General features: G+C 36.6%; 1 protein-coding gene across 2 annotated transcripts in view; it reads right to left on the bottom strand.

Moving 5' to 3' along the window:
* PCLO (piccolo presynaptic cytomatrix protein) overlaps positions 1-16,386 on the bottom strand; it is a 401,981-nt gene that overhangs the window by 64,902 nt on the left and 320,693 nt on the right. For both annotated transcript variants that reach the window (XM_086610093.1, XM_086610095.1), the window contains exons 15-19: positions 15,961-16,091; positions 14,329-14,355; positions 10,527-10,620; positions 3,766-3,837; positions 1,028-1,208 (exon numbers count right to left, since the gene is read on the bottom strand). In XM_086610093.1, coding sequence (XP_086466219.1) covers positions 1,028-1,208; positions 3,766-3,837; positions 10,527-10,620; positions 14,329-14,355; positions 15,961-16,091 — 505 coding nt within the window. The remainder of the gene's footprint in view (positions 1-1,027; positions 1,209-3,765; positions 3,838-10,526; positions 10,621-14,328; positions 14,356-15,960; positions 16,092-16,386) is intronic.

Raw genomic sequence — 16,386 nt, 5'->3', positions numbered from 1 at the left:
AGCATCATTTTCTACTTCCCCACTGTTCCCTGGCCCAGGGAATAATTAATATACTATCGGGTTTCTGTCACCTGTGAATTATGCCTCCTGTGCTGCTTCACACTGGTGAAATGACGGAGTAGCCTAAAGATTAGTTCATTTTCTACTTTCTACTTCTCTATAGTGCAGAGAATAACTAGCATCACTTACGCCAGTATTGAATATTGTAAGCAGTTTTATTCTAATGAATGCCTCAGCCAAAACCATAGCCTGACTTACAATAGGTGCTGTACTAACCTCTAATTTATAGATAGATCTTATGTAGACACCAACCCCTAGCTAAACATCACATGGAGAAATAGAGAGGAGATGGAGCAGAGTCTTTTCACTCTGAGGCTCTCATCTGGATGCTGTTTAGGATGACTTTTGCTTTGATATGACATACACTGTGCTTTAAGTGAGCAACTGGCCACCAACTACTTAGTATAAAAAAAAGTAGAGATAAATTTCATGGAGCAAGAGACATTGGGATCACTTCTGCTTTTGTAAACATTAGTATAATTTTACTATATCACTCTACTGATTTCTAATACAATTGATACAGCCCATTATCATTGACTGGAAAGGCATATGCATTAATATAGCGTGATTGTTATTCTATCAAATATTAATGCGACATTTCCAGAAGATAAAATGCCATAGAGTATTTAAGGAACATGAAAAATAGAAAGCTAAATATGTATTGAATTTAGCCAAGGCTACCAGAAAAATGAAAAGGGCACAGAACCTATAGTAGATGTGCAAAGCATATAGAGCTTGTAAGCTGCTGTTCTAAGGACACAGTTACTCCGTAAGCTGACTGGCACTGATCAAGTCAAATTAAGCCTTGGATCCAATGAATTAATCACAGAGATAAATATGTTTTTAATAAAAGTGTATACAAACGTCATAACAGTACCATTATTTCTCTATTGGAACTTACACATAGCAAAGGTTTTCCCATCATCTGGGAAAACATTTCATATCAGATGCACCAAGTCATTCCTACCCTTGGAGGGGTCCGGGAAAATTCCATGACTTCTGCTCTTGATGACAGATGGTTTTGGAGATTGCTGGCTACTCTGTCCAGAATGGGATTTCCCATGATCAATGTTTTCACTCTGTTCTTTCAGAGGGTACCACCGAGGAGTGTTGTCAAGCTGAGAGACACTGGATAACTCAATCAATACCTACAATTAAATCAAAGTACAATTTATGGCCTGTATCTGATCTAGTAATGATTGTGCACAGCAATAGTTGTGTTACCAGAAGTTGGAATCAAATGGAAGAAGTTAAGGACATAAAGGTGTATGCTGAGAGATTCAGGACTCTCTGCTTATGCTCTGACCTCAACTGATATAAGCTAACTGCGATCCCAAATCCACATTTGTTAGCATATTGATGTGTCTGGACTAATAGATCTTCTCAACAGGACCTCAGTAAGAACTATGAGCTTAGACATAGCTCCATATCAAGATAGCTAGACGGTTTAAAGAGTAGCTTGTGAGACTAGCTTGAAAGTTAGACTAAAAAGACATCTAGTCATTCTGCCTCTGAATGTCCCTTTTGTCAATGTTAGTAAAGGGGTAAATATTTTGATATTTATTTTTAATAAAGTCTTCAGTAATACGAGACTGGTGCTTGTTGATTCTTTAAAAAATCCACAAATGCAGAATTTGTAACAAAAATAAAAGAACAAGGATACCTTTGCACTTCACTAAAATAATGGAATTCAATAGGCAATTTGTGCCTTGAAACTTCACTGAGAAAAAAAAAAAGGGAGATGCAATGGCAATATGGAAATGAAACAAGCAATTTGACTAAAAAATACCCTATCGTAGCTAAAGTCGGCTCTAGGTTACCTGCATTGTTAGCGGGAGTTCTGTGAAATTTTCTTACAAAAAAAAAAGTAAAGAAAAATTAATATTGGAACCTTAATGGTCTTGTAGTTGAGAGGACTAGGAGATATAAAGTACTAAACAGTCATCACAGAGTCTTGAATGAAGGAAAGGACAAAAATAGCCTTGCATTTGCCTCTAAGGTGAGAGTGTTAAAACTAACGTCAGGTAGGGAAGTTTTAAAACTGGTAGACAAACCAAGTGTGCTATTACCTCAGGGAACAACATCTTTGTCTGTTTATTATAAGACTCTGAATTAAAGAAAGCCTTGTCAAGTTTAGGGATGGGGAATTCTCTTCATGACTGATTTTTCTAGAAGGTTAAAAGTCTTTTTTGTTTCAGCTTCACAGGTTGTATTTGACCTGGCTTGGTCTTTCTGGTTAGGTCTATACTTAATCTGAACAGATTAACTATGTAGCATGCTCCCTGGTGTGGTTTTTGGTCATAGCTTTGGGAATGACTTGGAAGGCTGCATGGTTGAGGATTGTTCCCAATAGGCAGTATAGGCCCGGGGCTCTGCTTTGTAAGAGAAGAGGGATCACATTCCATTGATGTGAACCATAATGTTAACCTGGGGCATGCAACTGGTGCTGGCCCTATTCAAGCATATCCTCTGGGCACAACTTGGATATCTCATATTTGATGTTATGGTGCAGGATTCCTCTGGACATCCTGGTCCTGAAATACACTGCGTAGTATTTTCTGTTCCTTTTTAACATGAAGAACGGTTTTCATATTTAAGTCTGAATAATTTAATAAAGAAAATAGTTCTAGAGGTTGAAAATATTTTAAGGGAAAAATTTAAATCTTCCTGTACAAGTAGCTGCTGGATCATCCATTTTCTAAATGTCATAAATAAAAATGATATAAATATTCAGTAAAGCCCTGCATTTGGACAAACTTACTGAACTCAAGAATATTGATGCCGTACGCAGGAAATAAGTAATCATATAGCTGTTTACTACACATTTATTTTCGTAACTGTTCAAATAGTGACACTGATTGGTCAACTTTGTAGTTACACAAAGGGGAGTTGGAGCTGAACTGAGTGCCTTTTTGCAAGATTCAAATGCAGGATAAGCAGAGATACCCTGAGTTACTCTGTATATGAGCAATCAATTTTCCCGGGCTTCTGTTTCTAATTATAATCCTCTTTTGTAATAACGTTTTTAATTACTTTTTTGACATCCCAGTTATTGCTGGTAATTCTGTATTATACATGTGTATGTTTGTTTATTTGCTTTTAATAGACAGAGCGCACTTCTTCCCATGATCACTCATCTCATTTATTATTAATTACACAATTTTGCCTTCAGTCATACTTTGGTAATGATATTACTACTTTGTAGTGTTAAAAATGAGACCTTGATCAGCAAGATCAAATTACTCACACTTGCAGATACTTGTGCATGTGCTAAATTATGGCTTGATGGCAGAATTTAATCCTTTAATCATTTATAAAGACTGATACCTCCTCAGCCTTCCCATGTTATGTTAAAATCAAGGCAGACAGCTTATCAGTCATAACAAGAATTCCCCATTCAGTCACTGTGAAGGCTGTTACTATTACATACTCAAAAACCCTCTTAATTTTCAGTAAAATAACATTGTGTTGAGTCCTAAATGAACTTGCCCACAGTTTATCAAGATAAAGGGAAGGTATCTTTCATGTGTGAATGAAAGAAATCATGACCATTTGTTATGAAGTCAGTAGTAAAACTGTGATGTAAAAAAGGTTTTACTTAAAACACGTACCATACCCTGGAAGAGAACAGTCTCCAAATACCAGCATGCAGTTAATCAGCTTTCTAGTTAGTCAGGGTTAGAGAGGAGAAAATAAGATACTCACTTCACCAAGGAAGTCGTTCGAGGAGAATCGATCATAATCCCAGACAGTCACTTCCAGTGTTTTCTTTTTCAGCTGCAATTTAAGTCAAAGGATAATTAACCCCATTGCCATCATAAACTTCAGATCAAGTATTTATGGTGGTTTCTATTCATTATCTCCTCCTTGTACCCGTCTTCATAGTGACAGCTAGGCAGCTTTTGTCCTCCCATCAACCTTGATCTCAGAAAAAATAATTTGAGGCCATTTGTTATCAAGACAAATGGGCTTGTGCTTGGCCCTATTTTAGGAATTTCCACAAGTTGTTTTTGAAAGAATGTGTGTCCACTACAAGGGCCAAACTGATTTTTAAATCCCCATTTTTGTATTTATGCAGATTTCCTCATCATCAGATCTGAGCGGTCTGAACTCAGGCACTTGCCTAAAGTGCATTTGAGAGTGAATTTCAAATGTAATATTTAAACCACCCTATTTACACAATCTCATCTGTGAGGACCAGGCATTAATACCCCTGTAATTCAATGTAGTCAATGGGACTCTGCAAGTGATCCATTCATGCAGGACAAATTGTACTGTTAGGTATTAATGACAGCCATCAAACCCCATTATCTGCAGGCTTTGTTAAGCATGATAGCTGTGTCAAGCACTTTTCCTTCAGGCTGTAGTAAGAAACAAGTCTTTTTATAAGACAAGATAGTGCAAGAAGGAGAAGCTGTTGACCAAAGCAGTTGACCTTACTGGAAAGATTGACCTGAGTGACATACCAGGGCTCTGTGAGTCAGATGGGGAGAAGACTGATTACTGGCGGTGCATGATGTGGCAAAAGGCTAGTGGGTGGTTGCAGAGTCAGTAATAAACTCATGTGGCTTGAAAGAGAGAACAAAATCTTGGGGTTATGGGATGTCTGCGAAGGCAGACAGAAGTTGTAAGTGAAGAATTTGTTGGACACTTCCAAGCATTACTCAGGAAAACAGGACTCTTTTCACATACTTTAATAAAAGAGCTCAGAATCAGAAATCTTATGTGAAAACTGAGGTCATCATCCTAACAGAAGCAATGTGTCACTCATTAGTCTGACCATTAACTGGCTGCCTGGGACAAAGGGACAACAAGGATCAAGTCATTGCTCAAAATTAGAAGCTATACCATTTACTGTACATATTAGATATACTTCCAAGAAAAGCACTGTGTGCTGTTTACCTCCACTGCCCCTTGGTTTAATGTAACACAGATTCAGACAGTTCTTAATAACTTTAAATTGTCTTTAAATGATAATTTCACCTCATTATTATGTATTCAGAATACCTTCTGCTCCCAGCTAACTTTACAAAAATGAGCAACTCTGCAAAGCCAGTGTCTTTGAAAATCAAGTTTAAATCAACATATCCCGGAAAACCCACACAAAGGGGAATTGTATTATTTTTAGCATCAACAATGTACTCTTTCAACAGGCAACAACATCACTTGAAAGCTAAGATTTAAAAAAATATATATTTGAGGGCAATCCTTTAATCTTTCTCTGTTTTATTCCTATGTAATTAGGCAACATTCTTCTTAAACATTCTTTTAAAAAATATCCTGCAAAAATTAAGGAAAAAGTTGAACAAAATGATTTTCTTTCGAACATCCCTTACAGAATATTTGTAAAGCTGATTTCTTTAACCGAATAAAATTCCTTTTCTTTGCTGTTCCAAGACAGTATTGAAACTGCAATGTGAAAAATAACCTGAAAAAATTAGTTGAGTGGCTGCTGGTCCATGCTACTTTTGGCTTCCTGGATGTTATACTAAGTACACATATTTCTACCCTTTCAAAAAGAGGAACAGCTTTTGGGAAGACATGTTGTCTTCTTGTTTCATAGAATCATAGAATGGTTTGGGTTGGTGATGACTGTGCAAGGACAGCTAGAAGAATGTATAGATCCAGGAAAGTAAAAAAAACCCTGAAGATCTGAAGGATTTTTGGTGGAGAGGGAAAAATAGAGAAGATGTTCAAGTTACTGCAACCCTACTTTGCTAGTTTCTTTGCACTGGTATGGTAATAAAACTGTGCTGAAAACTTGCAGTACTCTACATTTCTTTGAGATATCTATTTTAAGCCTCTTAGTTTAATAAAGCTTTTAAAAACATTATGACACTAAAAAAAACACCAAAAGAGCTTTATTAGGCAGAGTGCATGAAATGAGTTTCAAAGAGGAGGAAAATTTCCTTTTTTGCAGATATATTCACGTACCACTATTGAAGGCAAAGAACACTCAATGGCTAGTGATTTTTAAAGCAGCCATTATACCATCACAGCAAAGCAGGGTTATGTCTTACATCATCCAGTTTTAGGTCATGAAGCCAGAAGTTCAGATGCCCATCAGGAATTTAACTGACAGCAATACTGAAATGGGTTGCAGAAACCCACTATCCATCTGATGGTGAGTTTCTGCAAGCGGGCAATGCACTAATAGGAAAATAAGAAAATGTCTCTAAAAGAGAGAAAGCAGTTTGGTCCAGCTGACCTTACACATGTTGTGAACCCCATTTGAGTTCAAAAAGTATGTTAAGAAAACTGTGTTACTAAGCCACAACTAATTTCAGACTTTGCTTTGTGGAAAAATGAAAAATAAATAATAATTAAAAAAGAAAAACCCACCCAAAAGCATATTACTGCACGTGAACTTCAGTTAGGTTTAGGCTGCTATGGACAGCCCATTATTTAAAGAAAATAAAGGAATATACAGAAACTGCCAACATGAATAATATTTTCTCTTGTAGACGTAACCAACAGCCCATGTACAGAAGTGACTGTTCCTTGTTTTAAATGTCTGGAGAACACTGGGTGTAGTTACGGATAATGCATGTCTGTATAAATAAATATGCATTCTCATTGGTGGATGAGAAGCTCAACATGAGCCGGCAATGTGCGCTGGCAGCCCAGAAAGCCAACCGCATCCTGGGTTGCATCAAAAGGAGCGTGGCCAGCAGGTCGAGGGAGGTGATTCTACCCCTCTACTCTGCTCTCGTGAGACCCCACCTGGAATACTGCATTCAGCTCTGGAGTCCCCAACACAAGAAGGACATGGAGCTACTGGAATGAGTCCAGAGGAGGGCCACGAAGATGATCAGAGGGCTGGAGCACCTCTGCTATGAAGACAGGCTAAGCGAGTTGGGGCTGTTCAGCCTGGAGAAGAGGAGGCTCAGGGGTGATCTTATTGCAGCTTTCCAGTACCTAAAGGGGGCCTACAGGAAAGCTGGAGAGGGACTTTTTACAAGGGCATGTAGTGATAGGACAAGGGGCAATGGCTTTAAACTGAAAGAGGGCAGATTTAGGTTAGATATAAGAAAGAAATTCTTTACATTGAGGGTGGTGAGGCAGTGGAACAGGTTGCCCAGAGAAGTTGTGGATGCCCCATCCCTGGCAGTGTTCAAGGCCCGGCTGGATGAGGCTTTGGGCAACCTGGTGTAGTGGAGGATTTCCCTGCCCATGGCAGGGGGGTTGGAACTAGATGATCTTTGAGGTCCCTTCCAACCCTAACCATTCTATGATTCTATGATTCTATGATTACTTGAAATATTTAATATATATTCCTTGAAAATTTCATACAACTAATGACTGAAGCAAATAAATAATTTTAATACAGTTTGGTTTTCTCCTATACTGAAAGCAAATTCCTATAATTAATTCAGAAATTATAGAAAAGACTGTAGTCTCAATCAGGACATTGGATGAGTAGAAATGAAGGTGTGTATTAGATCACGCATTATACTTATTTGTGTTTACATTCATATTTACCATTTTATTATATTCTTCTCTATATTTCTATACTTCAGTATGTGAGAGGACAAAAGACTTCTGCTAGGTCAGTTGGAAACTTACTTTCTCTTGTCCGAGATATTAAGTAAGAAGTAGGTACCAATATCTTCCTGTTTCATAAGAAAGATTTTCTTACTCTTGGAAATAAGACATAGGCTCCTACATCACTCAAGGATTTTGAAAATGTTACTCTCTTAAAATATATTACCTTCAATTTAAGGACATGAGTACAGCAAGAGCTATTCGCTTTAATGAATTATATCCATGATTTAAGGAAATACTTTTATCTGTTTTCTGACAGGTAAGAAATTTACGCAAACAAATTCACGCCTTATCTTGTGGTCATACATTATACCAATGCCTGACCAGCAACAGAACTTACATCTTTTACCATCTTCTCCTTAAATCATTCTAATACTTTCTCTCATGCTCTGAGCAGGTATTTGACTTGATTTAGCAATTATTATACAATATATGTAATGTGTGTGCTCAGCCTTTCTCTCAAACTGTAATTATCTCGACTGTATTACTTAACAAAATACTTAGATTACTAAATATTCAAAGTTTAATTTATTTTTTCTCCAACTGTCAAAGTAGAATTTGCTACGTGATAAAACTAGTCATTCAGAACTTGAAAAAGTCTGTTTCATTTCAAAGGGTGATCTATTTCCCATAATTATTTTCACTTTAATTTCAGCTAGGTTATGAAAAAGGAAAGGAAAATGAAAAATTGTAGAACCAACTAAAGTCTAGACAGTGACGTTAAAAGGACTAGATTAGGAAATATTTAGTAATACTTATTTGCTGTCAGCAAGCAACCCATGCTTTGATGGAGGGAAAGGAAATATTTCTTTGAAAAAATAATATTTATAAAGATTCATGAATTTATGTTAGGGTATGACTGCTAACTGTATAACTTAGTGTATGATGCAGTTTTACTTGTTTGGTGATCAGAACACTCAGACTATCATGATTATTGTTTTATAGTTCTCTTCATAACCATAACTATTTTGAAATATCCATTCATGAGGGTTATGAGTGCAAACAATATACTGTTGCATGGTGATAGTTTTTCAAATCGGAGAGGGTACTTATCATCAGCATAGAATTATTTGATGATTTAGAAATGTGCTTTACTGTACATTCTCTAAGTCAGGGCACTGAATTTTATAGGAGAAGAATAACTCACACTGTTATCTTACCACTAGATGCAAGCCATGGAAAGGTGTGGAAGGAAGCACTATTCCCTGAGCGCACTTCTATGTGGCAAAAGGACAAAACATACAACATATATTGTGCCCAGATGGAGCTTGCACACTTATAAGCACTCCTATCAGTCTTGGAGGAAGAGAAGAGGACGTGATGTGCAAATAGAACGCAAAGGTTCAAATAATTCAATACGTGACCTAAAGGCAAATTTCATTAAATAATGGTCAAAAAAATGACATCAAAGATATTAGGAAGTTTTCTTTCACAAAAATCTCTGTACAAGAAATCCTACACTAAGATCATTATCCAATTTAAAATCACCGAAACACCACTGAATGTCCAACACCCAAGCATTCTTAATTACAGCTCTGTGAAATGTCACAGCAGAACCTGGAAGCAAATTAAGTGAACAGAAGAGCCTTTCTTACATGGAAAGCTCAGTTTGGAAATATTGCTTAAGACTTACCAACCTTTTTCACAAAACCCAGAAGACTCAGGGCTTATATTGCAGCTAGATAAAAATCACAGTTTTTTTCTTCTGATGTGTTCACTGTCAATGACCTACCATTTATGGAAGCCTACACAAAACAGCATACAAAACCCAGCAAACCATAACCACTACATACAACAAGGCACCTCTGAAGTAAATCTGAGCTATGGCCTGTTAAATTCGGATGTGTAGATTGCATGAGCAACCATGCTAGTCCCTCTGTGGGAAGGGTTTTGCTCCATGTAAAAATTAGTATCTTAATCTATGTTCCTCTCAATGAACAAGAAGAATGAATAACCAAATTTTAAGTTAGGAAGATAATATTGAAGCCTTGGTGTTATGCTGGAGAAGTATATTAAAAGCATTGGGAAATCTATTCACTAAAAAGTCTGGTTATTCTGGGTTTTTTCAAGAAGTACTGAAAGAATAAATGGCCTTGAAAAGTGAAGTTGAAAGTATCAAGAACAAAACACTTAGAAAGGCAAAAAGATTTAGGACTTCATACAGATCCATTATTCTACAAAATACACTTCATAATTTAAACAAATGGATGATCATCATTTTGCTCATTATGCCCTTTTCAAATGGTAAAAAGTCCCTTTTAAAGGAGAGATGGAGAAAAAGAGGACTCAATTGCTTCATACTGCCTCAGTTAACCCTATAGGTTAGCTAGAGTGAGGAAGCCACCAAGAAACAGAAGATTTCCACAGACCTGTTTCCCGGATGTGAGTTAAATCTTTCTTTAACAAGGAAATTAAGTATCTTCTAAATCTTTTTCAGAAGACTCATATCTGAAGGCCATTGCTGTACATTGATGCTAAATCTAAAAATGTATCTCCATGTTTTATAAATACTTTTGCATGAGAAAATCATATGACTTGTGTTTTGTCTGAGCTTGCACGGATCTTGGAACAAAGAGTGACAGTGATTTCTGCATCTAGTTAGAAACTTATGATGTCTTAATTTATTCCCTTACTGTATTCCATTATCATTTTTTAAATTGCCACATCTGTACTTATGACATGATTATGAGTGTAATCCCCACAAATTACCATTTTAATGAGTAGAACTGACAAGAAAAGAGTACTGATCTAGTAAGCTCTATCAGAAGCAAGGAAATAGTTCCAAATTTCCCCTAAATTTCGCAAGACTTTACCAGGGTTCACAGGATTGCCAGCAGCACTGCTACCTTCACAGTAAGCACTGCAGACCACACAAGTAACAACGCAGCAAGTTGCACTGAACAGCACTACTGGTCACGCACCTGCTCCACGGAGATATTTTTATAAATGACCGTCTGATTCCACTCAGGATTCAAGCTTTTCTGTATGTACTTAGTTCTCCGCTTGTACTCGGCACTGAATTTGAACAAAGGAAGGAAACATTACATTAGCGATCTTTTGTTTCTTTTTGTTTCTTTCAGTTCTAACACAAAAAACAACCCACAAACCAAAAAGAGGAAAAAGAAAAGAATTGTGTCCCTCATTTCTGCTACAGTTCAGGGTTACAAGAGGACAATGACAGCCTTTGGGGTTTTTTTCATTAGCATGCTTTCCTGACATGGTCTTTTAAAACATCTCCTGACCCTTCAGCAGGCTAGCTCTGCCAACAACCGTTTCAACATAAAGCATCCGTCAGCACATGCACATATGCTTTGTTCTCCCATTGTAGGTGTTGGGCTCTGATTATAAATTGAAGTGATAATACATCGATTTCTTTTCCAAGATCATCCTCCTATTAGCACTTTCAAGTAGCACGAGTCCATTATATTTATAGGTTACAGTCTCTAATTACAGGAGTCTCATTTCACAAGAAAGTTTAATGAACGCCATGGGGTAACTAATATCCTGTTAATGACAGAAATACTAATTTCTTATTGATCCAGTTCTCTGCCTATACCTCTAACTGTACTGGAAACAAACATAAAAGTGCATCAAGCTCATGATTATTTTTATCAATAGCCAAGAATAAAAAGTTTGGCTGCATAATCTGTTTTTAAAAGGAATCAGTAGTGCTTTCTATTGCACTTTGCATTTCCTGAGTATGGAGAAAGCAATACGCTAACCTTTAACAGAATATGGATTCATCTAGCTCTGTGAGCTTTGATGTCAGATTTGCTTCCATTCCAATTTTAATTGTAATTTAATATAAATTTTAATGGACAACTCAAAAGAGCTGGGTAGAACATGAGAAGCTTTTAATACTTTGAAAACCCAACAAGACATAAAGAACCTCGTTTTGTCACTCTGCAATTTATCTGCCCTTTGTCTTCCATTCAAACCTCCCATACATTAAAGGATTTACTTGCTGTATGTATTAGGAAATTAAGTGTGTCCAGGACTGTTCTGCAGCACTAAGGCCAAGTGGCACAGAATGACCTGTGTCTGCCCTATTAAGCTCTCTTACGGTTCCTCCGCATTAATTTTTGGTAGTGTGCTGTTCTGATTCTCACTTCTGACATCTGATTGAACTGTGTTTTGGTTCACACTGTGGCATGGTCTCGGAGCAAATGAACAAGATTCCTTTCATATGAGATTAACTCAGAAGATGCACTCCAGAGACTCATTTAATCAGCTAGTCACTAATGGTGTACCACACATGGTACCAGATTGGAGAAGGTCTGAATTAACATTATGTGAAAGATGTATGTGTTTCATTGACACATATACGTCAATGTTGGGTCTTCAGCACCAGCAGTTTCACTCTACAAACTCAATTCTGCAGTGCAGTGCTCCCCTCTAATTATTCTGGAGTGTGTAGTGGCCTTATTCTCCAAAACGGAGTGGCCATATCTAAGCTGCTTACTAGATCGTTATCTTTTAATGAAAGTGACTTGCAGCTGTTTTTTGCTCTTGCTTTTTGCTTATAGTCATTCTATGCAGTTCCATTTATTTTCCTGCAGAACATGCTATCTGCTGTCTTCCAGTCTATTGAAAAATGTGAAGGGCATTTGGACCTATGAAAGAAAATACCTGTCCACGTCTGCTTATGGGAACAAAGTAGCAGCTCTCCACAATGCAACCAGTTCTGTCGGCCACAGCATACAATGGTATATTTTGGAAAAAAAAAAAGATTTCTTTTTTCTTGTATGTCAGTAAGAAAAGGATAAATTAAAATCTAGGGGAACCAAGACCATATGAAAAAGAAGCTCATACAAAGTTATTTCTTTGCATATCTTGCAAGAAAAGCTGAAATAAAAAATTTGAATTCTTTTGGAAATTAGGTTTTGATGGTAAATCCTATTCAATAATGCACTTAGATTTCTTAAGCACCTCAGTACCCTTCTTTTCCCACACTCTGATCTGAGAAAAGCATCCTCATCACTCAAAACATTAATGAGATTTGACAGACCCATAAGGAGACATGGGACACCAGCAAGTGACAGCTGGGCTGGCAGCATCTCTCTCTCTCAGCTCACAGTACCCCTCAAGTGAATATCTATTCTGATCAACTATTAATGAAATATTAACTTACTCAAACTCCTTCTACACTCAGAGTAATCCCCTTCTTACCTTAACTAAGCCAGGATAGTATTATGCAGATTGGGCCTGTCTAAATACATTTTCCTGTATGTTTTAAGTAATTCACATACTTTCATCTTTTTGAAGAAAGTAGGAAAGGACTCTCTGTGTACTAAACCAAGAAAATGGCACCAAGACATACTCTTGCCTTCCTGGATTTCCTTTTGCAATATTAAATCTTCATCACCTTTTCAAAATTTCTGATTCTTTTCAGAAATACGTGAGAAGGTGATTCATGCACTGTTGAGTTTCAGATGTGGCAGTGACAAAAGGTAAATGTGTTGTTAACATGGTAGTTCTGGAGTATTTCCATTGAAGCCCATGGAGTACCTGGATCTAAACTGGCAAGGGGGGCATTAGCCCGTGTTCACATAGCCTATGGTCTGGATCTGTTGCGGAGGGAAGCAGCAGATCTTGACCTCTTCTAAGAAGGTGCAGACCCAGGCTAAGCTGGATGACAGTTTAAGGTTTCTAGACCTCTGAAGGATCAGGTGAATACATTAAGTTCATAGCACAGACGTACCTTCCCCACAACAATTATTAACAGGTGATTAAGAGGTGGGGATGCTTTAATAAAGTGCATTCATTAAACCAGTCTATACCTAGCATGAAATAATTTGCTCTTGAAATTCACAGAGTATGCTGTGCAAAAGATAAAAACTGCATTACTCTTTTCTTTATCATTTCTCTGTTTTCTTAATTATAGTTTATTAATATATGTTACAACAGAAAGTACAATTAAAAAAGTATAATAGAATAACTGCATATAAAATGTGACATTTAAACACATTCATTAAATAATTTTATTAACAAAGAAACATACTCATGATAGAGAAGATCTATTTATTAAAATTCATCTGTTGACTTGTTTGGTCAGGTTTCTACTTTTAAACAAATTGAGAATTAGAGTTGAACTACTATTCTTATGTACTTAGCCTGTGCTCATATTAGAACATCTTGAGAATGGAGTTTTGCCTTATGTTTCCAACTCCAGGACAAATAAAGCACCAGTAATTTCACTAACTAAAAATTCAACTTTGTTTATCACAAATAGCCATTTATGTCATCAAGCAGCTTTAAAGCCAGCTGGGCAATTATGTGGAATTACACCTGGCTTTAATGTCTATACAGTGTGCAAGGTGTAGAGAGAAAAATATTCCACTTCATTTCCAATCAGTGCCTGTTTCTCTTGGCAGTAATATCATTCAAAATCTTGACACAAATTCACAGTTAATTATTTTGCAACTTCCAGTGAGTGAGAACGAATTTTTAGATATCTCTGAACTAAATTCTTCCAGACTTGAAAAGGAATTTTGTTTGTCATCAGAGTTTGTCCCTAGAATATTACTGCATCGAGAAACATTAATTTCTTGTTTCCAGTTCCTTCTGACATGGAAATGGGATTCATTAGAGAATGGACAGCAACCATGCTGCAGTAGTGTGTCATCAAAACTCAAGAAGCATCTATAGCTCCACGCCCTGGCTTATCATATCATGCATGCATACAAAAATGAAAGAATAGAATTGGAAGATAGTACACTCTACCTTGCATTTTGGACAACCATGACTTGTCTGCATACCCAGCATTTGCAGAGTTAGGAACACAGAGGAAGCAGTGGGAGAGAAAATGAGAACAGAGATGAAAGAAAACATGAATAACGGGTTGTTTCTAGTATCAGAATTAAAAGAAATAGAGGCATTAGGAAGAATAAGATGTCTAGCATGGACTGAACTACAGATAAAAGATATTCAGTATCAATTCAAGGTTCTACTTTCAGAAACAAGTTTGACACCTTTGAGAAGCACTTCATTTTCTTTATTCCTTAAATTCCCAAGTTACACACAAAAATGTAACATTGCCGTGTTTTAAAATAATGAACCCAAACAAAACTAAAACCCAAATTCTTCATAACTTAGCAGCAAGTTTAAACCTATATTTGGATCTGGCTTAGACCTCTGCAGGGTAAATGTTTCTCTAGTCCAAAGTCTTATTTCTACATCAGTGAATGTACCTGCAAAGTTTCCAGTAAGATTGATTTGACCAGCATTTTACAAGGCTCTTAGGTGCATTAAAAAAACTCTCAAGATTTAGGACTTGTTCCCATTATATTGAGTAATAGTTTTGGGCCCAGTGCCACTGAACGATATTGAATGCTGTACAGCTGGAATTAGCAAGCGACAGAAGAATACGTATGGCTTTGGTTGTACCACTCGTGCTTTTAGCTGTGCTGGCCCATATGCCAAATGCTGAACTGTGACCTGAGCATCCACTTTCCTGTTATTTTGAATAGAACAGCAATACAGATTTCTAGTTGCGTGGTGCTAGTCTAAGAGTCTTTTAGGATGAGTGTGATTACACAAGCAGAGAAGTTTGCGGGAATTTATCTTTGCAATCTCAGGTCTGATCCATCAGCTTAGCTTTAGAAGTCAGCAGTATTATTATAACCATGTATACTTACGCATACGTAGGACATTCTGCAACTTGAGGGCACAAAAAAGAGTTATTATATTGCTAATACAGAAACACAGCTTTTAAAGGAAACACTAATGAGCTGTTTGCAATTACAGAGTCTAACAAAGCAATAGTCTGTGAAAAAGTGGTTAGTGATTTGTATAGTCATTAGACACAAAATTACCAGAATTTCTAAAGTCACATCTTAACGCTTTAAAAAAGTCATTAAAAATCACATGGAATGAATATATTCTGTCTAGTGTTTTTCACCTTTGATATTATACTGGAACCTTAAATTTATTTCAGATACTGTAATTCTGCATGTTTGCAAATTTGTCCCAAATTCAGAATCTCTTGAGCTGAAGCAACAATTCTGTTTTAACCTTATCATGTAGCTTTTTATATTACAGAAAGTATTACATGTATTTAGTACATTTCAGTACAGTTTGTTGTTCTTTTAATACATTTTGCATATATTAGAATTTTTAAATGGAAACATGAAAACCAAGTTAAATCTACAAGAATGATCATGAAGTCCCTGAACTCATTAGCAAAATATGCACATTTGCCTGGGAATAGGATTTGTCTTTCTATTAAAACCTCATAATTTATCCTGGTGTTGTACCTGGATTTTCTGTAGCAGCAACTCTCAGTTCTGTTTATTAGTGACAAGTAACAAAACCAAATTAAAACAAACATCAGGTTAAAATTTTTCCTACACTTACCCTCTCCCTGGCAGAAGATAAACTTTAACAAAGGGGTCAGAATAGCCGTTGTTGTCTCTGGGAGCAAGGTTTCTTGCCTGAAGGATGTGGATGATAAGGTTGCCAAGGTGTTTGTCATAGTTGATTTGAAGCTAGAGAATGCATTAAAATACAGTGAGATTATTTGTTATTTTTATTTCCTAAATGATCCAATATCTCTCCGAAAACCTTTGAATAAAATGAGTTCTAGACCTTTGCTTTGGCTGGAAATAAACACATTTTAGAAGTTCCTGTCTCTCTCTCCTGACTAGAATGAGATGCTAGATGATTATGTCGGATCTCAAAACAAATTTTGCTTTCAAAGTCTGTCAGTACTGGTTAAAAAAAAAAAAAGGAATCGATCTATTCCAGTCAGGAAAAAGCAGCTGAAACATGAATCCTTGATAT

Source organism: Tauraco erythrolophus, chromosome 4 (genome assembly GCF_009769465.1).
Source record: "Tauraco erythrolophus isolate bTauEry1 chromosome 4, bTauEry1.pri, whole genome shotgun sequence".
NCBI lineage: Eukaryota > Metazoa > Chordata > Aves > Musophagiformes > Musophagidae > Tauraco > Tauraco erythrolophus.
Note: the sequence above shows the minus strand (reverse complement) of the source record. Positions and strands in the feature narration are given on the sequence as shown.